The sequence below is a fragment of the Equus quagga genome, chromosome 4, assembly GCF_021613505.1.
Source record: "Equus quagga isolate Etosha38 chromosome 4, UCLA_HA_Equagga_1.0, whole genome shotgun sequence".
NCBI classification, from domain to species: Eukaryota; Metazoa; Chordata; class Mammalia; order Perissodactyla; family Equidae; genus Equus; species Equus quagga.
The window spans coordinates 47,586,272-47,611,020 of NC_060270.1; the positions used below are offsets into that span (position 1 = coordinate 47,586,272).

General features: G+C 41.0%; 1 protein-coding gene across 6 annotated transcripts in view; it reads right to left on the minus strand.

The window, feature by feature from the left end:
* Window positions 1–24,749, minus strand: part of FNDC3B (fibronectin type III domain containing 3B) — a 331,748-nt gene that overhangs the window by 77,969 nt on the left and 229,030 nt on the right. For all 6 annotated transcript variants that reach the window (XM_046658126.1, XM_046658125.1, XM_046658127.1 and 3 more), the window contains exons 8-11: window positions 20,229–20,380; window positions 17,094–17,153; window positions 8,917–9,055; window positions 5,604–5,657 (exon numbers count right to left, since the gene is read on the minus strand). In XM_046658126.1, the coding sequence (XP_046514082.1) occupies window positions 5,604–5,657; window positions 8,917–9,055; window positions 17,094–17,153; window positions 20,229–20,380 (405 nt within the window). The remainder of the gene's footprint in view (window positions 1–5,603; window positions 5,658–8,916; window positions 9,056–17,093; window positions 17,154–20,228; window positions 20,381–24,749) is intronic.

Sequence of the window (24,749 nt, forward strand, 5' to 3'; positions counted from 1 at the left end):
GCCCACAAAGCTATTTTTCTGGTTCTTTAATATATTTCCTACATGTCATGTCCGGAAGCTAAGCTAATGGCAAATTAACATCTATATATAGCATTGATATCCGTTTTTGTTTAGTTCAAATACGAGACACTAACCTTAGGGCTCCTGGTTAAGTTCCTGACAGAAGAACGTCATATTCCTTCTATACAATCCTTCTAATTGTTGATTTCTCCTACCCCAGATCTTAACATGTGCTTAGGTGACATGAAACAATCATGACACTGAATGTGCTATTGCTCAAGTTATCTCATTCAATCTTAACCTGCCTGTGAGGTAACTGACACTGTTTTTCAAGAGAAGAAGCTGAGGCTTCGGGATTAAATTATTTGCTTGACTATTAGGGGCTGGCCTGGTGGCCGAGTGGTTAAGTTCGCGCGCTCCGCTTTGGCAGCCCAGGACTTTGCTGGTTTGGATCCTGGGTGCAGACACGGCACCACTGATCAAGCCACGCTGAAGTGGCATCCCACATAGCACAACCAGAAGGACCTATAACTAGAATATACAATTATGTACTGGGGGTCTTTGGGGAGAAGAAGGAAAAAAAGAAAAACGAAGATTGGCAACAGATGCTAGCTCAGGTGTCAATCTTTTAAAAAAAGTTAATTTATATTTAAAAAAAAAAAAAAGCAGAGACTATCAATCCAGGCGCCTTTAGGTGAACACCATGTCCCTGATACATACCATCAATACGAATCCATGCCACATACTCACAGCAAGACCTGAGGAGACCCGTATTTGCTCTGAGTAACTAGCTGCAATGGCATCAGTTAACACATCTGTATGGCACAAACTAAAACAACACCTGAGAGTAGAACTCACAAGAAGTTAAGTTTCCACAAATACTTCCTTTACAGAACTTATGTGTTCTAAAATCGAAAAGAAAGTTCCTGTCTGAGTGTGAAGTTTGCCCTTTTTCTCATGTTTTCAAGGAAAAGGTCAGATCATCCACTCCTTCAAACAGATGGGGCAAGCCTTTCTGTGTAAATCAATCCAAAGGTTCCTAATTCTTTTTCCTAAAAGCCCCTCCCTACCCGACAGGCCTCCATCACCTCAATCCTTCCCTCTTAGCTTTTTCCAGAGAACAAGTCCCACCTCTACCAGATACCTCTGTGTCGTCTAGCAGAGAAGGAACAGGAGGGGCCATTAGCTCAAGTGTGCCCACAGAGGGGACAAGGGCAGAGCAAAGGGATTAACTCTGGGGCGGCCATGGGGTAGTGGGTGTTAAGCACTATCTCCACCTTCCTGACCCCACCCCACACCCACTCTCTCCACTGTGGGAAACAACCTCCACCTTGAGAAATCTAGCATCTAGGCATTGTTTCACCATTAAAAAGTTAAGAAACTTTTCTCCTATTCATAATTCTGGATTAAACTAAAACTCAATTCATAATAAGTTTTTTTTTTTTTTAAGTCAGCATGAGGTGTAATACACAAATCTAGCAGGAAAAAAAAAAAACCTCTTCCAAGGCTTTGGCCCTACTTTCTGCCAGCCTTCAGGACTAGGACTTGTAAATTAAAGTGTAAACAAGGGGGCAGAGGCGCATTGTGATCCCAAAGAAATTAAAAGGGAGTGACGGCTCATCCAAGAGTCAAGTAGAGAAGTGCTTGAAGATGGCCTTGTCCTTTTCGGATGGGGCACCTCCTGGAGGAGGACACAGTGGCTAAAGGTCTACAGAAATGCAGGGCCAGTTGTCAGGCCCCATTCTCTCAACACTACAACTCATCTAAGTCACCACAACGGGGGCCACACCTTTCCAAGTCATGAAAACTGATGTGTTTCGGGGGTAAATCCCAACTGATGGCCATAGCTGACAAGCCAGTGACACCTGTGTGCTCCATTTTTAGCTGCCCCCTACCATCTCAGTCATAGTTACTTGCCACACTGATTTAAAAATTAAGGGATTGCCTAGTTACGATTATTAACGGAGAAAAGTAGGCAGCTGACCCTTTTGCAAAACCGCTAGTGAGTAATTTTCAGGGGAATCCCATGGAACAGTGACGTGCTGGCAATGACAATGAATTTAAGAGGGAGGGTGTGGCAGCTCCCCCCACCCCTGTAACATGTCTCTGTTTTCTGCTCCCACCAGGGTCACACCCACCTCTGGAGAGCAGGGGGTTCTCGTGGAGGTCAGCTCAGCACAGCACTCCCAGTCTCAGCGCAAACAAAGGCCATGTGCTCCCCAGTCTCCCTGCTGCTCCTTCCTTCGTGAAGCGAAGGTCTTTTCCTAAGAGGCCTGACAGCAGGACTTGATGCCCTGTGATCTTATTCTACCAACACTTTTGAAATTCTACACTAACTGTTTTACTGGAACGGTGATTAAAAAGTAAACAAAAGCATCAAGTATCCGGGAACGCTACCCAGTGCCTTTACAGAAACAGCAAGTGCCAGGGCAGAAACGGGGCAGGCTAGTACTCCTGAACACAACCTTCTTCAAGACTGCGTGGTACCCGTCTCCCTCTCAGGCGGGCTTTGCTCCTCTGTGCACCCTACAATCTTTCTGCCCTTTAAGTTTGTTTCTCTAGCCCTCTGGATGACAGGGAAGCTGCGGGTGCGTGGCTGGAACGGATGAGCTCGGGCTCCGGAAAAGGTTAGGGTGGAGTGACTCCAGCAAAACACCCTCTCCATCTCCTGCCCTCCCCCACCTTCCCCTCCACAGGGCAAGGTCTAGAAACAGTCCCCGGTACCAGGTACATCTGGCTCCAGAAACTACCAGCAGGTTTCGGGGGGAGAGGGAGAGCCAGAGCCTCGAGTGCTCACAGTTCCTGCCTATCAGATGATGATGTTCTCTGCTTGTATATTTGATTTTCTTCCTTGAAGCCAAATTCTGAGTAGCATGGGAATGGGGGAGGCAAAAATCTCAAGAGGCTACTGATCCCCAAGCTAGCCCCAAATTTAGAAACACAGACTGTCAGACTGCTTGGTCAGAAACTTAACTTCTGAAATGAGAGGATGAGCAGGAATGAACTGGTTACTATTGCTTACATTCTCATTGCCAGGAAACCCAATGGCATCATTTTTTAATCTTTTTAGGGAGACTGGAAAGGAGGGAGGTATAACAAAAAGAAAAGAAGCTACTGGATGGAAAAATTTTAGAAGCACACGGCTAAGTTCGTTTTATTTATGTCTGTTCAAAAGTACAAGAGGAGAGCGTTACATTAGCTTTTTCAGCGACTGGAGCAAGGACATTCTGTTTCCTATGTCATATGACAGTGTACAGTGCTGAGGCTCGGAGGGGTATGCTCCATAAATGCTGAAATAAATAGGAAATGAACAGCCCAAACAACAGTGAAAAGGATCCTAAAATATTCTCTTGTCAGAAGGGACAATTCTAAATAACCAGTTCCAAGACAGTGTAAACGATGTCAACATACACGAGCTGATGGGTAAATTGAGGACAAGGAAGGTCAAGCTGCCCATGTAAAACCTGGAACAGAATCCACATCTCCTAATCTTGCTGTTCTTTCAATTATCCTCAGCTTCCAGGGAGCCCACTGTACCTAAAGGCACCCAGGGAGTACTTCACAGAGTTGGGGGTCCAGAATTTTTTCTAGAAGGTGAATATTAAGCCACAGAATATAAAAAAATTCCTGTGTTGGCAAAAGGCCTAAAGGAGGTGAGAGTCAACTAACCCGGAATTTCCAGTAAAGCTCCACAGAGCCAGCACCAGCAGGAGGCCGAAGATGGGAGAGAACGCAAAGAGGAAGGGGAAGAATCGAGATGGGAGCAAGGAAAAGATGGAGGGAGAGCAGGCAGGGGAAAGGCAGGAGAAGGCCAAAAACAAACCACTGAACTCTGTGATGACCAGTCCACAGTGCGTCCTATTGATTAGGAATGGTCATCAGACACAGCTTCTCTATTTCGTCTGAGGCTGAAGCATATTTCCCCCCAGCATCATGCCAGGACACTTTGAACCCAAATTCAGCAGGAAGGCGGCCAACAACTGAGTCACAATCACCATTCCCTGCAGCACCTGGGTTTTCCCGGGAGGTTTCCCATTCAAGTTCTCAACCTCTCTGACCTTACTTAATTTATGAGGCCATGGTCCAATGCAGAGAAGCAGCAAAAACACAGGACACACACACACAAATGCACATACACATTGTGCCCTGACAGGGCATCTGAAACAAAAAAAAAGGCTCCTCTTTACTGGTAAATTCTATCTTGATATAAAATCTTGAGATACGAGCAAAGCATCAGGTCAGGGCAACAAACCCAAACACTTTAAAACAGACTTTAATGAAACTCTCACTCATCCTTATGAAGGAAGAGGAGAAGAGAAGACAGCACTATGTGCTCACAGGTCAGCTAGGTTCTTTTCCAACTTTCTTGACTGCCCATAAAATGTCTTCCCCAAGAGCCATAGGGGTGGTTTCACTTGTAATCAAACCACGTTAAAATGAAATCCACCTAACATGTAAAATAAAGCAGGTAAGTCTGAGATTTCACCACTCTGGACATAGGAACTATTCATGAGGATCCTAAGAACAATAGATCGTTGTCTTTGGTAACTTGGAACTCTAGCTGTTCAGATGCAACCCAGATGGGAAAACAGGCTTCTGCAGAAAGTGATCAAGGGCTCCTTTCTCACATCAAAATTTCATCATGAGAATTTCATCCAATTCCATTTTACATTTGGTTAAAATATTTTTTTCCACACTGGACAAGTCACTTTTTGCTTAAGCCTGTGTTCTGGATCTTTCAACCCCCCTAAAATTACGTACAAAGACTAGTTAACTTGTGTTTCTCCCCAAATTTGTTTTCTAATCTTAAAATCCTTCGTCAGTTTGCCCAGTCACAGAAAGACAGAATAAAGCAAGGGCAAATGAATGAAGAGAATTAAGATCTACAAGAACAAAAAGATATAGTTGCTTTTTAGAAATGAAAGGATTTTGCATCCAGTGTTTTCTGCCTGAGATTCTGTGTGTAGTGTTACCAAGGCCAGAAATGCTCTGGGTCACCATTCAGCACAGAGTGGCCTTGAGAAAAAGAGACTTGGCCAGAGATACTATCCAAGGGTCTCTGGTGACAGAAACAGCAAAGGGGACACCTGTTATAGGACGGTCTAACCCACAGGGCCATCACATCTGGGTAGAGAGAGACCTCCAGGTACTGCTCCACTCTCCCACAGAGAACACTCAACAGTGTGACACCAAAGCACACACACGGCATTCAAGAAGAAACAAATTATGCTTCCCAAGACATGGTGTGCTTCACTTATCAAAATCATCTATGCAGCATGGTGCTGGGCAGTCAGGATCACAAAGCTGTCAATTCTTAATACTAACTAATGGCTGGCTAGACACTAGGGACTCCAAAATAGATAAGACTCCGTCTTTTCTTTCAGTAGTATTTCTCGCAAATAAGCCAAGTAAATATATTTTAATGCACAATTCATTACACTACTTCAGTCCATCTTCATTTCCTTAGTCAACAACTACTGGTTTAAATTTTTCTCTACTTACATTTTTTTCCATGTGTTTAGCATATCTTAGAATAAAATGGTATTTGTTCAGCAATTTTATTTTTGAAATGGTGTTTCAGATGAACATGAAAATATGCTTACCTCATCCCATTCTAAAAGGTAGTTGGTGATTTTTGAACCATTGTCAATTGGTGCCTAAAAAGAACCAATAAAATGAGATTAGAGAAAGTTGTTCACAGACGAAACTTAGTAGCTATCCACTTGGTTCAAACACAAGGTCTCTGCCAGTCCTGCGCTCTCCCCTCAGGGGCATAACCCTGGAGAGCTCCTGCACTTCCCGGGTCAGACATTATCCCAAACCAATCTTAATACAACACAACTGTACGGAGAGCTCTCACCATTAATAAATCATACCCCACAAAAAGCCAAACCTGCCTTCCCACCACCTCTACCTTTATACTCACACCGTGTCCTACTTCCTCTGCAGATAAAACTTTTAAAAGGCACTTTAAGTTCCAGAGTAGAGAGACAAATAAGGCAGCTGAGAAGCACAGGCATTGCATGGGGTCTGGTGGGGTAGAGCTGACTTAGCTAGGTTCAGAGTCAAGAGTTGAATATTTTTGTAACTTCATCCATACAGTTTTTTTCTTTTCTAAGTACTTAAAAACAGAAAGCTTTCTGTGGCAGTAAGATTCCTCTTTTTTTAAAAAAAAAACAACTGAGGAAAAATGGGATCCCCTGGAGAGATTACCAGCGGCAATCAGCCCTTCACATGTTAGCAAAAAGAAGTTTCATCATTTGCTTTCCTCTTAAAAGCAAGCTGAGATCTCCTTCACCGGGAAAATGGACCTTGACCATACGAAGGGGAGGGGAGAACTTTGGAGAAAAGAGTGCTTTGCTGGGTTAGACCTGCCAGAAAGGGGTGCTGCAGCGGGGTCCCACAGAGCACTAAGGCAGTGAGATCCAGATCAAGAAGAGGACAGAGAGACAGGGAGAGGGAGGAGGGAGAGGAGGAGGAACTAAGAGGTGGCAGGGTGGTGGTGGGGGGGCAAGGTGGAGGTGGGGGAGGCGGGGGGGGCCAAGGAGAGGTGGAGGTCGGGGAGGCAACCAGGAAGAGGAGTAGAATGGTGTCTCCCTTTGCACCAAGGCCTGGGCCTGGCTCCTCCCCAGGAAAGAGCAGGAGCCCCACAAACTGCAGTGTCCAGCCCCTAGCAAAAGGCAGCTGGGTCACCAGAGCTACACCGAAGCCAGCTCAGCTGTTTGTCACATGTGGTCTGATGTTGGTTGCTTAATATCAATGTTTAATTTCTTGTTCCAAGAATGGGTCGGTGCGTAAGTAATTGGGAGAACATATGTCAATCACTTAAAGCACCTGGTCTTGGAGGAGGCACTCAGGCAACAGTAGCTGTTGCTTTATTATTGTTAATAATAAAACATCACCAGAGGCTCAGTAAAAATTAGTTAAATCAATAAAGAAACTCTTCTCCCTCTCCTTGCCTTCCTTCTTCCCCTTCCTTCCTTTTGAGTCATATAATCTCTGAGTCTCAAACACAGATTTCAGGTCAGTACCACATGTTCATCTAAACTGTAATTTCGGGCTTTTGTGGGCTCAATTTGGGAGACAGGAGAGGCATACATTTCAAGCTCTAAATAACAAACAAAATCAAAGTTTTAAATGGAACCCATTTCTAAGATAAGAACTACTTTCAGGATGCTCATAAATCCCTCTAGAGAAATTGCTCTTTAGTAGTTTCTTCCGCGATATCCTGCCACACTGAGTCTCTAATTCCTTGAGGGTGGGACACTGACTTCACTGTTTGTGTCGCCCATCTCCTGTTGCTGACTAATAAGAATTTGTTAGATGATCTTGAGCCCTCTCAGTGTCTTCGTGGATTCAAGGACATGTGGGCAGCCAGAGCATGGACCCTGTCCTTGTGCTCCCCAACTGGAGCACCGTGATCAGGAAATCCATCCTAAAGACATCTGAATACAAACTGAACTGAATCCAGAACTTCCAAGTTTGTACGTGACTAAATGGAACAAGAGTATGTTTCTGATTTACAATTAAATAAAGGGAGAAAGAAAATGTGAAACTTTTCTTCCTGATAAGAAAACTTTTTCTTGAAGTTGCTGTTCTGCCTGAGACCTGAATTTCATCCAGGTTTGAAGCAGAGCATGTATCAGTGATTCCCAACTTTAGGTTTATAAGACCCCGGGGTCCCTTTGGTAATCTTATATTTTCCAAACAAAATGGATTTTAACTCTTCCTTAGCGAAAGATATGTTTACATATGTCTACGTGTGAATACAGAACACATCTTAAAATGGATGCATATGCTCCAAGGACTTAAACGATGATGACCAGTTGGGTGTTAAAACTCTGAAAAGATGGGGAATCACTGACCTGGATTATCCCTGGAAGCCAGGAAGGAAAATAAAATAGTTCAGATTCTAAGCCAGCTTAAACTTTGTCTTTGTCTAAATAACACACTCAATGTTGGCCATTGGCTACAAGAATGCAGCTGCCCACATAAGAGGGGTCTACAGAAGCCCATGCTTGTTGCTAACCACTACTCCCAATTGCTTTCAGCAGCTCCCTAGATAAATAAATCTGATCCTTGGTCTAGGAACAAAAGGACAAAATATCTCTTCAACAATCATGGATCTCCCCAGACATCTTATTTCTTTCACACATTAGTATTCTCCCCAAATATACCACAAATCTTCATTATCTCTACCACTACAAAATTTACATTTTAAACTGTATTCTAAAATATATAGAAATAATTACTATAGAGGTTGATAACACAACCTACTATTTTCTTGCAAACACACAACGATGACTAATAGGCAAATGATACACCTTACGGATCTCTCTTTGATAGGAGTTATTTGTAGCGAGTAAATTGTATTTCATGAAAACTACTATCTAATTCAGACTTTAAAAAATAAATAGTAATCTTAACTGATCTAAGGCCTAATTCTTAAAAATTAATGAAGTCTTAACATAGTTTAGAACACAAAACATTCAAGGCAGTTTTAAACATTAAACATTTCACAGTCGCCACTGAGAGAAGCCAACAGAGCCAAAACCTACTTTACCTCTAAATTTTCTTTACAAAAGCTTTTTACTAAAGTCCTCCCATGTTTGTTGAAATGCATTAAACCATGAGAAAGTGATGAAATTTAGGTGTCTTAAGTATTTATCTCACTTATAAAGTACTGCTCATGATCCTAAGAGGTACCAAATTCCCCCACAAAAACTTGATTTGCAGTTCCCTCTCCCCACTGTGGCCTAATTTTTATAGACATGGCAACTTCCGATATCATAATAATTTGTTTCACATAGTTACTACATAGAAAACCAAACACCATCACCAAACTGGAATAGTGCTAAATAAATGTTTCAAATGGCTACAGACTTCAGACTGCTCCCGACATGCTAAGATACCCACCTTCCACTGCAGGGTTAGCGAACTTTTGCTCCTGTGGGCCAGCTTAGGTGGGAAGGGACACTCGGGGGCGCAGCTATGGGTGGTGAAGCTGACAGGCTCGGAGCAGGATCCCTTTACGGAATTGTACATGGCATATACTCTGAAAACAAACAAACAAATACAGTCAGTGGCCGTGGTCCATCACAGAAGACCAGGGTTATCATCTCAGCTTTGCCCCAGGGCTTTCCACAGAGGAAAATAATTTCTTATGTAGTGCACATCATGACTCTGATTCTTACTTACTGGCTTTGTCCTGACCTAACTATGGTCAGCATTTCCAGGGGACAATCATCCCAGCCTCAATGCATTCTCTCCTTCGGTTAATTGTCAGAACCACCCAGGCCCATTTAAGACAGGCAGGGTCTACTGACTGGAAAAGAAGATGTTAAATAAGAAAACATCCTTAATCCCCAGAGTCTTGTCCAAATATACATTCTAAAACCATCAAGCCACTCTCTGATTGACTATATCTGGAAAAAGGCTAAAAGTAGAGTCAAGGGTTAGGTGAGAAGGGACAAGAAGCAGTGAGGAGAGTCCACAAACTGAACAGATAGACAGAAGTACAAACAATGGGGTAGATACCATCTTTGAACTCTTTATAACACTGCAAAAATCTACGGAGAAATACACACGTTTTATACATAGAAACGTGCTTGCTACCGCCAAGCCCATCTCTCTCTGATTCAACAAAAACAACGTTCAGGTACAGTTTATCCATGTGAACATTTAACTCTTGTACCTGGTACCAAGATTAAAGATATGCATTCTACACATTAAAATGCCTGGCTCAACACTGAACATATGGGCCCGATTTCTCCAGAGAAGCTGTGAAGAAAAAGCATATAATGTGCTATTATAAAACTACACTCCTTTCAAATAGCATAAAATAGGAATATATGTTGCTTTTTATCAACTTCCTTTCTACTTTCCCATTTTTTTAATATTGGGCATTAAAAAAATAATTTGAAAACATACTCTTTAAAAACACAACAAAGAAACCTTTGCTGCCTAAAAAAGATGCAAGATTTCAGCTACTTAAGAGTTGGTAAATACATCAAGCCTTTAATTATTACAACCCTTTATGAGGTCCCATTAAAGACAGAGGAAAACTCAGATGAAAGAAATTTCCCAAAGCCACACAACTAGAAAGTTGGATCAATTGTACTCAGGCATGGAAATCTAACCACTGTGCAGGATTGCCTACTGTCCTAACTCATTCTGCCGTTATGTTTCTCTAAACACCCACAATCCATTTCCTCTCAGTCTATCCAATGAACATAAACACCAGCTAAAGATAACATCATCATGGAAAACAGAACCTAATTAGGTGTGTGATATGCAAAGTCCTTTCTCCTCAAAGTCCATCATAAAAAATGTAGAGACTGGGGCCAGCCCGGTGGCACAGCGGGTAAGTTCGAATGCTCCACTTCTCAGCAGCACAGGGTTCACTGGTTCGGATCCCAGGTGTGGACAAGGCACCGCTTGGCAAAAGCCATGCTGTGGTAGGCATCCCACATATAAAGTACAGGAAGATGGGCATGGATGTTAGCTCAGGGTCAGTCTTCCTCAGCAAAAAGAGGAAGATTGGCAGCAGTTAGCTCAGAGGTAATCTTCCTCAAAAAAAAAAAAAAAAAAAATGTAGAGAGGGCATACAAGTCAAAAGGACTAACAGACATGCCTACTTTCCATCCCAAAAGGTAAAATAGATATTTACTGGATATGTGACTTGTTTGCCTTATGGGAGGACAGGATGACATTGGATCCAAACAAAGGATGCTTATCGTTAGGACGCTCTTCACCCACCTGATGAAACAAATGCTCCCTTTTGCATTCAATATTAAGTAGGCATTTGATAATATGAAACTGAATGGTAGATTTGGCAAGACCATTTCCATGTATTAGGACAGGCTCACTGGGAGTAAGTTGCTTAAGATGAATCATATAACGTTCCAGACAGGGGGCAGGGTTCCAGTCTGAACTTTAATAGATCAGTTGAATTCTCCAAGTGGTGGCTCATGGGTTGCTATCTGGCCCAAGACATTTGTAGGGAGGAGGAAAGGAATATACTGTTTAAAAATATTACAGCCACCTATGAATTAAAGGATATTAGGCAATGATCATCACAAAAAGAGACAAGCAGACATTACGCATACTTAATGAAAGATCATGCCACTATCTACAAAATTCTTGCCAGAAAAACTGACCCGCTATCTGATTAAGCCTCTTTACTACATTATAGGAAACACAGAACGTATTAAGCAACACTTACAGGAATGCAACCAGCCTAATTCACACTGTGGAAAATTCTATAGGACACAAAAAAATTATTCCAACAAATTGCAAGGGGAGAAAAAAGAGGAGGGAAAACCTACAGATTAAAAGAAATTTATGAGATATCAGTCAAATAGAATATTCAGACCATGTTTGAAATACAATTATTACAAAATGAAGAAACAAAACCTTCATTTTTAGGATGGTTGAGGAAATGGAAACAGTCTCTGGATTTAAAGGCATTAAGGAATTTATTATTATTTTTGTTTATTTTGGATGGACATGTGATGATGGTAATGTGGTTCACAGGTGAAATAATATGATGTCTGGACTTTACTTCAAAATATCTGTGGGTGGGAGGGGGGAAAGGGGGGAAATAAGAACCAAGGAAGAACCAAGGAAATAAGAAGTTGGGTGATGGGTATAGGAGAGTTCATTAAATTACTATCTACTTTTGACTATATCTGAAATTTTCTGAAATAAAAATTAAAAACTAAGCCAACATTGAAAAAAAATCCGGACATCTCTCATTTGAAAAATGAACCTCTGGCTTCTCTTAAAAACTAGGAGTTCTAGCAACACTGCATGGTAGTAAGTAGCTAAGATGAGAGCAGCTCCCCCTTTAGATGGGGCAGGTGCTGTCCAGTTCACAGTCCTCACCACTCCTTATTGTCTCCTCGGCCCTGAGGCTGCTTTTCAGCCACCTTTTACCCAATCCTCTTTATCCACTTAGATTCCCAGTAGGTATCTCATTTTGCAATCACTAGGGATTTCCTGAACAAATTCAGACTCTACTCAGGTAGACCAGGTCCTAAATATGCACAAAAACAGTCAACACTAAAAACCCATGTGGATAACAGAGCAGAGGAGGCAGGAAAAGCGCCTGCAGAGTAGCAGCAACCACAGTTAGTTATCTGGGGAGGTTCAGACTCAGTCAAGTTCATTCTTTCTTTTTAGTGAGATTCACGGAATCACAAATCCATACTTATTAGGCTAGAGAAACATAGTGATGGAGGCTCCTGGCAGCCAGGATGGGAAGATGATAGTCAGGACAAAAGAATTTGACAGCCCAAGTAAAAATTTGAGGCAGCTGAAGATGGACAGTTGTATGGGCCAGAAGGAATTATTTTCCTTGTGGAAATATAAATGTGCTACATACAGGACCTAAAGGTTTATATGATATCTAAGTATCCCATGATTACATCTGCCAATTAAAATTATTCAGTAAACAGACAGCAATTAATTGCAATAACAATCACTTCCATTTTTGCCAATAACTTGTACAGAAAAGTCTCTGGAAATGACGCTATATTTTCAAGAATGTTGCAATAATGTTTTTCACATGACGGTGATCATCATGTGATATCATCACATGATAGGAGGATCAGTGTCTTAGGTTAAATAAATCAGCAAACAGTTCAGTTCGGTTTGCATTTATTCCAGCAAAGAAGAATACATTTTTCTAATGATATAATTAATCTTGTGTTGGGTTTTCACATTTGTTTCTGTTTACTGACTAAATGCTTATGAAACAGGTGCTCCAAGAATTTTAGAAATTTGCCTCCAACTTCCTCCAGCACATCTGTAAAATAGTAGGAACCACAATTTCTAGTCAATAACCCCTATTTCATAACTCCACACTGAGCTGGGCAACCATATTTTTGGAAATTCTTCATCACATAATTTTTCTGGGAAATGCTATTACATGATATCATCTCTGGACAACTTCTTTGCCAAATTGTTTATGCCAATGACTGGAACACTGCTTCAAATTTTGTCATGAAATTGCTATCCATTCCATCATTCAAATTCCTGATTAGCCATCATTGACAAAAATATAAATTCTCAACTCCCACAGTAAAATGGTTATTTCAATGTCTGTATTAATTATAAAACTACCAATTAAAAGAGGAATACGCTTTTCTTTGCATATGTATAAATATTATTTGTATAAGTAAATGAATATATAAATGTTTAGGTATATAACCTTAGATACTTGAGTATTATAAAATAGAATGTTCTTTATTTGTGTGTGTGTATGTATATATCGGACTTTTTGCATTTCTCCCTCTTTCTCAACATACGATCACACACACAATCTCTCTCACACTCACAGACACGAGATTTTGTATTGGTGGTTTTATACAATACATAACACAATACTCTATATGGAAGCACTGTAAAACACTTTGACAATTACAAATTGATTCCATTTAAACACTCAATCAACATTAAACCACAATAAACAATTTGTATAAGAAATGGGTAACAAATGTAAAAGTGATGACTTTCACAAAAATTTGACCTAACACCTAAATTTTTCAAATCAACATAACAGAGGAGTATTACTTTCCTCAATCACGAGGAGAAAAAAAAAAATGGTGGAACAGATGTGTAGCAGTGACACACAAAAATTCACAGCAAAAAGTGAGAAAGAAAAATATCTTTAAAACCTGACATAACTTAGAATACAATTTTCCATGTGGAATTTTGGCCTAAATGGCATGGCAAGTGCCAATCTAAACACCCACAGACACAAGACCTGTAGCACTGTTTCAAGGATGCCACTGGTCTCTTAATAAATTACTCCCAATAATAGTGAGGTGATGGCAAGAAGTCAGGAGCTGTGCTTGCCTAGGGACTGATGCCAAGCACCAGACAGTGCAATGACTGGACTCCATGATTGAGACGCTGCTACTTATAAAAAGGTTTGTATATTCGATTGGTAAACTCAGACAATACTCACTAACAAGAAGGAGGAAAAAGCTGAAAATGAGAAAAAAACATGATATAAAGATATTGAGCAATCAGTGCGCAGGGGATGGAGAGTAGCATAAACAAAAGTAACGAGAAACGTAAGAACAGAAGCCCAAGGTGAGACTTCAGTCCACGGTTGGAGAAAGAAACCTTTCATCGACTGAAGAGTGATTGGAATGGAGACTTCACAGGCCTTCATTAAAATGTGCCGTATCGAGCACTGGAAGGAGGAGGTGGTCTGTTTGGTGTTGCTAAAAGCAGTATCTCCGTTTTCATCATTGGCTCTACAGACTTCCACCAGGGCGACACTTTCTAAATTTGTAATGCACAAACAAATGAAAATGGCAATGAACATAACTGTTCATTTTGCAGCTATACAGCAATGGAATTTTTGTAGCTTCTGTGATGGAAATTTAGTGAGGAAATTATTTTCACACAGCTTTTTTAGGCCTTATAGGTGACTATTAAATTTAAAATTATATTTGAGGCTACTGTGTTTAAGAGCTTACATTCCTGAAGCAAAGACTTTGAGAACGTTAACTGCATCACAAAAAAGAGATTTTGCTCCTTTTTTTCAGTGCCAAGTATAGCCTATCTGTATTCCAATAAAATAGTGAGAGATATGGTCAAACTATGCATGGATTCAGAGAATCTGCATTACGAAGTAATTTTTATTTTCAAGGTGTGGAAAAACTGCAACGACTTTGGAGAAACAAAACAAAATGAACAAAAACAACATTTATACACTTCACAGGTTTACAACAGGTTTGCACATATATTTCATTTGCTGTCACATCATCTTCCTGAGGCTACTATGATTATTATCCTCATTTTATGAGGGCCAGTAACTCCAGATGTTAAGCTCTGTCCACTAGGAATCATGCTGCCTGGCCAAAGCAATTCCAGGCAGAGGAGGTGAAATCTAAGTAGACGCTGGAAGTGTTAAGATTCTTCTCCAGCTTGAAAAATAAAAGACTGCATAAAGAAAGAGAATAAATGACCCTTTATGGGCTGTGGACTAGGCTGGGAAGAGACTAAAATTTAGACTGTAGACATTTTTATTAGGAGAGAATTTTTGTAGACATTGAAAGAGATCATGACCAAAGAGGGGGAGAATTTTCTCTCTGGCAAGAAGAGAGCTAGACCACATAATAGTTGGTGGTGCCTTAGGCTGGATATGTGTAGTGTACATGTGTGTCATACGCGCCACAAGTGTGGGGTCCCAGATGCGTCAGGAGAAAGTCCGGGTCCAAGACCTCCACATGGTACCACCTCATGCTCCTGTTCTTTGTGGAGAATCCATTAATTATTCCTTTTATCTGCCCAGAAATTCAAAGTGTTCATAAGAAATGGCAGTAAAAAGAATGGATGATCAAGCCTTCTCAAAATTAACCCTTTGTAAGAGGGATTAAAAAGAAACAAATGGAAACAACAGACAGAATGGTAACTAAAGGGCAGACTCTTTATGATACTTACTTTTCTTCAAAAAGATATTGTCAGCTCATGAATGAGCAGGAAATTAATAAAGTAAACCTTTAGTAAGGCAATAACAATAAACTGTTAAAAGATGGAGAAAAAAGGAAACATATGTTAACAATGACTAATGGAGAACATTTACACTGCTCCCTATATGGTGTTACATTTTCTGCTTCATTGAATCAACCATTTGAAAGAATGGTTAAAACTACTTCTAGTACCATCTCAACTTCACAAATTATATAAATCTTTCTGTTCGTACAGACTGCATGAAAACTTCCGTATGTTTGGGATGAAGCCGACTCCAAATCCAAAAATTTTCATTTACGCAGGAAAAGATGGTTGCAATAGAGTTCATCTAAATGGTACAATAGCTAAGCAGATGTGCACTTTATGACAGAACATAGAACACCTTGCTCTTTTATGTATTGCTTTAAATTTAGTTCTAAACATTTGTGCAGCTAGTAAGATATTCTAACCCAAACACATCCCTATTTTCCTACCTTTGTTACGAAGAAAATTGTGGCATGGATTCTTTGTGATTGACTAAAGTTAAAACAGTCAATTCATGGCAGAACCAGACTAGAACTCAAGCTCCTGATAATTAATATGATTAATATATGCTCTTCCTATTAGGCTTCCCCAATACCCCTGCCTCCACTCCATCACAAAGGAACATGTGGTGTGAATTAACTTTCGGAAAGTATAATAAAGGATGTGGGCTTGATGCTTGCAATTTTATTACATAATCTTGAGATACACACATATATAATTTGAAGAAAGGAGAGAATCTGTTATTGTATATCCTATTAGATAAAATTAAAACTTCTGGTCAACTTAAAAGTTAAATAAAATTTTAAATTTAAATTTAAAAAATTTTACAGACCACATTCAGAAATCTACCTATTTGTAAATAGATGTATGGATGTATCTTTAAACAGTCAGATGAGCGCTGTAAAAATTCAGATAATACTTTCCTCCTCACAGGTCTATGGATGGCTGCATTTCTTCCTAAGATTAGCTAGCCCCGCCTTCCGGAGCAGTCAGCAGAGATTCCAGAAAAATCACAGCAGAGATTTCAGACTACATACCAGACCATACAGGTTCACTGTTTTGCCAAATTAGGCTAATTCTTATCAGAGATAATGTGATATTTGCATTATCTGTCTTATTTCAAAACCTATTATCTTTTAAGGCCCAAGGGTGTTCTTGCAACATGGGAAGGACTGAGTCATCTGGGCTGAACATACAGTTTCCACGCATGGTCTATAATAAACAACTGATACGCTTACATTGAAAAATTCATTTGTTTTATAGAAAGAAAATATTATACATTAAACCACACAGTCTGTCCAATAGATCTTGAAAACTATAAAAAATGAAAATTATTTTTTAAAAATACTTTTTCCAATTCTGTTCCGTGTTTCAGTTCCGTTCTACCACCAGAAGCACTTCTGTGGACTCCCCATCGCTATGCCCTCGAGTGCAGGCCACTAGCGAACGGCCAGTGAGACACGGGACTGCAACCGCCAGCCTGACAAGTGCTGTGGACCCAAGACTTCCACAAAGGGCGCATGATGTATTTTAGCAACCCGAATTCTCCCTTGCAGTTCAGCTCTCGGATCCTAACTCACCTCACATGATAATCGGTTGCAGGTCTAAGATCTTTCAGGTTACATTCTAATTCTTCTCCACTGCAAAGAAAAATCATTTATTAGTCAATAATCCCAGTTTCAAAAGGAAAGCAGGTTTTGGATTCAGGTGTCACAGTCATGTACCAACAACGATTCAAGAATGATTATGTCTGATTCCACCATAAACCAGAAATAAACTTTCCTATTTGGTGTTATTATCTTTCTGGACTAGAAAATTAGATTCCTCTTAAGGATGCCATCCTAGATCTGGAAAATGGCGGGGTTCACCTTACTAATAAAATTCCAAAAGGTCTTATCACTTCTTAAAGTAAATATGTAAAAATAAGTAAGTAAATAAGCAAATTAAATCAATAGGTAGATAAACGTAAATGTCAACAACTGTACCAACTGTCAACTGAAGCCAGCTCCCAGACTCACCTTGGCAGGAATCCTAACCACTTCAACTCCTCAACTCTCTTGAAGAAATCTCCATCTGCTTCCCTCACATGTCAATACTAATAAATAGCTCTCATATACACATATGAAGAAATAGCCCTGTTACACAAAATTTGCTATAGTTAGTGCTGTAGGGTCAATTCCGACTCCTAGCAACCCTGTGTACAGCAGAGTGGAAGCCTGTCTGGTCTTTTTGCGCCATCCTCTCACCTTCTGGCACCATATCAGATAATGCTCTGCTGCTATTCATAAGGTTTTCATGGCCAGTTTTTTCAGAAGTGAGTAGCCAGGTCCTTCTTCCTGTTTACCCTGCTGGTATCTGAAATACTGGTGGCAGGGCTTTCAACATCACAGCAACATGAAGCCACCACAGTGTGACAACCGCCAAATGGGTGGTGTTGGTCCCTGACAGGAAATGAACCCCGGGCCATGGTGGTGAGAACACCGAATCTTAACCACTAGACCACCAAGGCTGGCTCTTACATAACAGAAAACCACTGATATCATCACAAGTTGCAACTGAACCTCAACTTAATCATGAGGAAACAAATAACATAAAACAAGAGATGTTCCATTAAAAATCTTCAAAAGCTGAGGGGTGTGTGTGGGGACATGATTATATTTTTCAAAAATGTCACTGCCATAAGACAAAGAAACACAATGGAAGTCTTCTAAATTAGAGAAAGCTACAGAGCCATGACAACTAACTAGAGTATCTGCCCCTGGACAGGATCCTGTCCTAGAGGGGAAACGAAATGCTGTGACTGACTCTCTTTAATCAGCTGCCACACTGGATGTGGGTTAAAGTATTGTAGCAATGAAAATTTATGAAGCTGGTAACCACTTTGTGGCTACTTAAGAAAAATATGCTTAGTTGTTAGAAATATACTGAAGTATTTAGCACTAAAGGGCCATGATACATAAAAATGGAGATTAGATGGAGAGGAGAGAAAAAGGGAGAGAGAGAATAACTCAAATAGTAAAGCAAATAGGGTAAAAAGTTATTAATAGGTGAAACTGGGTAAAGAGTATATACATATTCCTCGATCTCTTTATTTTTGCAACATTTTAAAGTTTGAAATTATTTCAAATAAAAATATAGCTTTAAAGTTGCAGAGTGGAGGCCAATGTTCACACTTGCCTGCAGCTCTGTTGTGTGACCTGCACTGTATCTTTAAAGTTGTTTGAATTTGCTGAATTAGTTTAACATTACGTAAGCTTACGTAACAATTCAGATTTTTAGCATTTCTTGAAAGAAAACCCAAAGAATCAGCAAATCTAGGCCTACATTCCCTACGGCTTCAATTTATTTTAGGTGAGTGGTGGCTGCTCCTTTCACATGAAGACACCTCACTCCCAACCTTCCTACTTCCCTCGCCTCTGTTACCTGTCCAGCCCCTCTTCACTTGAGACTAGCTCCTGCCACCAAGGGTCAGCTTGCATTGACAGGATCTAAGTGTTTCCTGGTAGGGCTGGGGGAAATGGTGCTCTGTATTTCTCTAAGGTCGCTACCAATTTGACTGTTCAAAATAGAACCGAATGTTTGTGAGCCAGAGCAAGGAGGCTGGATTTTACTGAGTGCAGTGGGGAATCACTGCCATGCTCTTACAGGGGGTGATGGGTCTGACTCAGGTTTCCGCATACGGAGGCTGGACTGCAGGAGAGCAAGAGTGGATGCTGGAAGGGCCTGAGGAGATGCCTGCAGGAGTCCGGGGAAGAGACAGCAGAAGCCCCACGGGCAGCGAGAGGAGGAGAGAGTGGCTTAAAGGGCTTCCCCCTCCCTTTCTCTTTCCCCCTTTTCTTTGCCCAGAAGAAGACATGTCCCCAGAACAAGTTAAGAATTAGGAACAGGGCTGTGGAGATATAAGGGGCGCAAGAGTGATGCATCAGGGCAACGGGCAGAAGGAGAAGTGGGGTTTGTGTGACCACGCTACCATGGATTCAGGCTGTCATTCCAGGGGCCACTCACAGGAAGGCCAAACAAGGAGTTAAGACAGGACTGCCTTTCTGATTTCCTGCTCTGCAAATTGAGCAGCAGCAACAATCACAAAGGAGAAAGGACTTGACCCTAAACTTTTTTATCAACCTTAGAACACAGCAGTAAATCATATGAATGGTTAATATCTGGGAGTTCATAAAACAGAAGGGGATAATCCTTTATTCTGTATGCTAAACTTTTGACCATTTAAGAAAGCCTCAGAATGAATGCTTTAAAGTAATTTTCACTGCAGGCTGGGAGACTACCGTGGAGGGTAAGAAGTAGGGTGAAATGGAAGGAAACCACATTGTAGAATTTAGGAAAACAAGACTAGAAAAAGGTCTGGTTCTGAAAAGAGGTAATCACATGAGTGCATGAAGTATGCAGAAACCAAAAGTCATACTCACTTTTTGCCCTGACAGACATTAATGGGAAATTGTCTTTAGTGCTATACTGACACACTAACATAACTACGCGGTACATGTCACCAACACCAAATAGCTCTACAAGTGTCATCTCTGATTGATAATTACTCTGGACAAAATTAATTCTACACATTATAATTATCACTAATTCTTAAAATGAACTGTTTAAAGGAAAATCTGCAAAGCCTTTACAGTTTTCCTTTGTTTTCTATTTTCCTTAATGACTTCAATTTCACAGTTGAGCAGCCGAGAAAAACACACGGAAATACACGCTACCTGTAAATTATCTTGTATTTTCCATCTCGTCCTTTGTCTGATAAGGCGACTTCATAACTGTAGGGGAAAGAAAGACCACTGTGGGGTCCACACGAAAGTCCAACTGGGGGGGCCCAGGACAACACGACTGCTCTTGCCTGAATATTAGAAACCTGAGGAAGAAAAACATGGGACAAAAGTATTCAAATCCATTTCACGTGGATCAGACACTATTTCTACCAATAACATTTTTGTGATTATTAGTAGTGACATAAAAATGGCTCAGAGTTAATTCAAGGTAAAGAATTTTGTTTTAATCATAGAGGAAAAAAATCCTACATGGTGCTCTCTTGTCAAAGTCCTGATGTCTGAACTACAACTCCTGAACCATCTGTCCTTATAATGCAAGCTTTCATCCAAGTCTGGTGCAATTCATACTGGGTCCTCCAGAAACTAAAACAATCTACCATGTTTGGTCAACTTTTTAAAGGTAAAAAACTGAATGTAAGATTTCAATGATTTCTGTGATGGCCATGACATTGTGTGGAAGGAGGCATATCCACAGGTTCTTTCCGGCAGCCTCCGAGCTTTCCTGCTGTTGAATAATCCGGCAAAGCCAACACCTTTCAAACCCGCTCCTTTAAGTCCTGCAGGTTCCCAGGAGAATCTGGTGAGGGGAAATGGAACCAAGGCCCAGGCTGATGGGGTGGGGGGACAAACGTGTGGAGCTGTTTCACCTCTAAGCTCTGCTTTTAGCCTTTTGGTTTAGCCTCTGCTTAAGACTTTATTTGAACAACGGACTCTGGGACTCTGAACACTCCAACTTCCCCCCTTAGTAGGGCCTCTCTGAGGCATGTTCTAAACTATCTCCCAGGTGTTCTCGGCAGGACTGAGCCCCCTCTGCTCACGGCGTCCCCTGCTCATGGACAGACCCTGAACGGGCTTCTCCTCTTTCCTCTCAGTCTCCACTCTGTCAGTGCTCCCCGGGGCACCTCCCCACATACACTAATTTGCACTCCGATCTTTGTTTTAAGTCTGTTTCTGGAGAAACCCAACCTAATGTATGGTCTAATTCTTTAAAATAAGTCTATCAACTGAACTTTAACGTCTTAATTTTCTAAAGGTTATTTTGTTGCTCTCTGGATATTGCTCTGGATAACATATCAAAGCAAATAAGAGTTAATGCAGATGCCAAAGCTTAACATTCATAGACTTTATAGCTGTCACTCTTAGGTTATGGATTGAGATATGTAAACTATTCAGTCTTTTTTTCTTCCATTTTTGTCACTACTATATAGACGATTAAAATTTAACAAAATAATTTAAAAGCATAATATGGAAAATGAATATTGAATATCTCTAGTAGAGATCCCTGCATATCATTTCTGTTTCATACAGATACAGCATCATGATACATTTAACAAACTATTTAGTCAAACTCCTACTCCTCCTTCAAGACCCCAGCCAGGCCTCACTGTCCCCAGGCAGCCTTCCATGAAGCATTTCACCCATCATCACATCTCTGTTCCACAGCACCTTGTTGCTATCTTTACCATTGCTAATCATGTTTATAGCATGTCTGCCTTCCCCACTGGGCTTTGAGACTCCCTAAGTACAGGGCCCAAGCCATATTTAACTGTGTGAGTAGTGTTTGCTTAGTACATTTTTGTTTTTTTTTGCTTTTGTTTGTTTTAGAGGAAGATTAGCCCTGAGCTAACATCTGCTGCCAATCCTCCTCTTTTTTGCTGAGGAAGACTGACCCTGAGCTAACATCGGTGCCCATCTTCCTTTACTTTATACGTGGGACACCTACCACAGCATGGCTTTTTACCAAGCAGTGCCATGTCCACACCCAGGATCCAAACCGGTGAACCACAGGCCGCCAAAGCGGAACGTGTGCATTTAACCGCTGTGCCACTGGGCTGGCAGATAAATTTTTGTTGAATGAAAAATAAAAACCGAAGGGAATAAGATAGTCTGAATTTCTGATACAGGCAACACAGAGGATGGCAGACCAGCATTACACACCTCTTTAAAAAATCTGAGAAGACGCTGTTATAGAATCAAATTGCACCCTTCCTGCTACGGCTCCAGATAAGCACTTCCTTGTCCACCACACCTCCTGCACCATGACGCTGTAACACCCCTGCATGGTGCCATCCCCTCTCGCACCCCTGTCACTTAGCTTTTGACTTTCTCTGCTTTCTTGGCTTTAACAAACTTCTTTTAGGCCCAGTTCAAATTCGGCCTTTGTTCATTCATTTCATCATCATCTCTCACCCTGCGAGGGGCTGTGGACACAAAGACGATGAAGATATGACTTTTGCCCTCAAGGAGCTCCAGCCTGGTGAAGAGAGACAGACGTGTGAGGGCCCCATACAGAGGGACCCACAGCAGCCTGAGACCAATCCAGGAAAGGTTTCTGTGCTGTCCTGCCTGGCCCCCGGCTCAGAACCAATCACTGTTTCCTTTGTGCTCCAGCCACACTTTGCTGGTACCTGTGTTTGGCACTCATCTCATTAGACTGTGCTTCACCTGGCTATTTCTGTGCTGTTCTCCCGACTAGATTTTAAGGCAGCATTTCTACCATGTACACCAGTGTGTTTGCTGAATTCCCTCACATACCATTGATGAGTAATCTTGAGGTACTGGGTATTATATTTGATTTTTAACTTAAGAAGAGATATTTTGCTACAAAGAGTTCAGTTTATAATTAAAAAGTAGGCTGATTAGGTACTGGGAAATATTCAATTGATGTGATAAATGGCTCCTTTGAACAATTCCAAGAAAATAGTGTGTAATAACACTGATTCTATGAATGGCAGTATGAAATAACATCACATCTCAAAATAGTTCAAATGCTAGTGCTTTAGATATTAAACAAGCATCCACAAATTCACATCCCTTTAAATGCTATCCTTTGCATCAGCTGTTAAGAATTTACTCCTAATGTGGCCGGCCCCATGGCCAAGTGGTTAAGTTTGCTTGCCCAGGGTTTTGCTAGTTCGAATCCTGGGCACGGACATGGCACTGCTCATCAAGCCATGCTGAGGTGGCATCCCACATGTCACAACTAGAAGGACCCACAACTAAAAATGCACAACTATGTACCAGGGGGGCTTGGGGGAGGAAAAAGGAAAAATTAAAAAAATTAAAAAAGAAAAAAGAAAAAAAGAATTTACTCCTAAGAGTTCTCATCACAAGGAGAATTTTTTTTCTTCTCTTTACACTGTATCTATATGAAATGGTGGATGCTAGCTGAATCTATTGTGATAACCATTTGACAATATATGTAAACCAAACCAAAAAAAAGAATTTACTTTTTTCCTTTAGGACTTGATTAAATTATTACTTAACTGGACAATGATGTAACACTCGAAGCATCAACTAAAATAAAGTTCACGTTTTCTCTAGATTCCCGGAGTGAGCCGTAAGGAGGCAACCTGTCATCAGAACACAGATCTCTGTGCAAAGGCATTCTTCCGAGGGCCCAGCCTATCAGAAGTGCACATTGAGAACTCAGCATCCTCATCAAAGGACAGCGGCTTTTCCTTTGGACTAAGCAGCCTGCCACCTTGATCGCCCCCCCAGTTCTGGGGCCAATGGCCTCCTGTGCTCCAGCTCCCTCCCTTCCAGACTCCTGGGCCTCAGGTTTCCTTTCTTTAGGCATTGGAATCCTGAGAGAAACAGCGCTTTGTCTCTGTTAGATCTTGGAACTCACTTCCATTTCAAGGCCAATGCCAGGAAATTACACGGTGCCTTGCAAAAGAATGTCATGTAAAGGGGAATCCTCAGCACTAGATGCATTTACCACAAGTGTCCAGGGAGGTGATAAACCTGAGAGACGCAGAACTCTAGGAACTCTGGCTGGATTCAAGCCTATTTCAGAGCGATAGCACCCTTACAGGAGCTTCCTTTTGCAAGTCGCTCTCTCTGTGGCGAAACTCTCACCCGCAGCGACCACTGGACTGAACCAGGGCACAGCTAATCTGATCATCACAATGATCCTCATGGCTGTTATCCAAAAAACGAAGTTTAGAAACTACAAAACTGACTGACTTCCTGATGTTTAATTATTCTGCCGTAAACAGAAGTCAATCTCCTTTGTAATGGTGATAAAAGCGGTGACTTCCATTACAAAATTATTGGACAAGACCCAGTTTGACATTTGTCTCGGCACTAGCGACATAAAAGAGTCTGTTGTATAGGTTACCAGTGTTGGTCTGTATAGAAATTATCCAAACTGCTTTGAAGCATCTTGAAGGACTCATAAAACTGCCATCTACTTCTAAATAATCACATACTGATTAGGAATCATTCTTGTCTGTGTATTAAATAAAGATTCCAACTTGAGAATAGTTACCAGTTAAAAGTATATATATATACGTGTACATACACACTCTGAAATGGTAAAACTGCATTACCTTGTAGCTATTTGAAATGTAATTCTTAGCTCTCTTTCTTCTTGTCCCCTTCTCTCCTGCTCATCCCAGGACCTTAGCACTATCCTGTAAAGTTTTACTGTCTTGATTTTCAGACTGT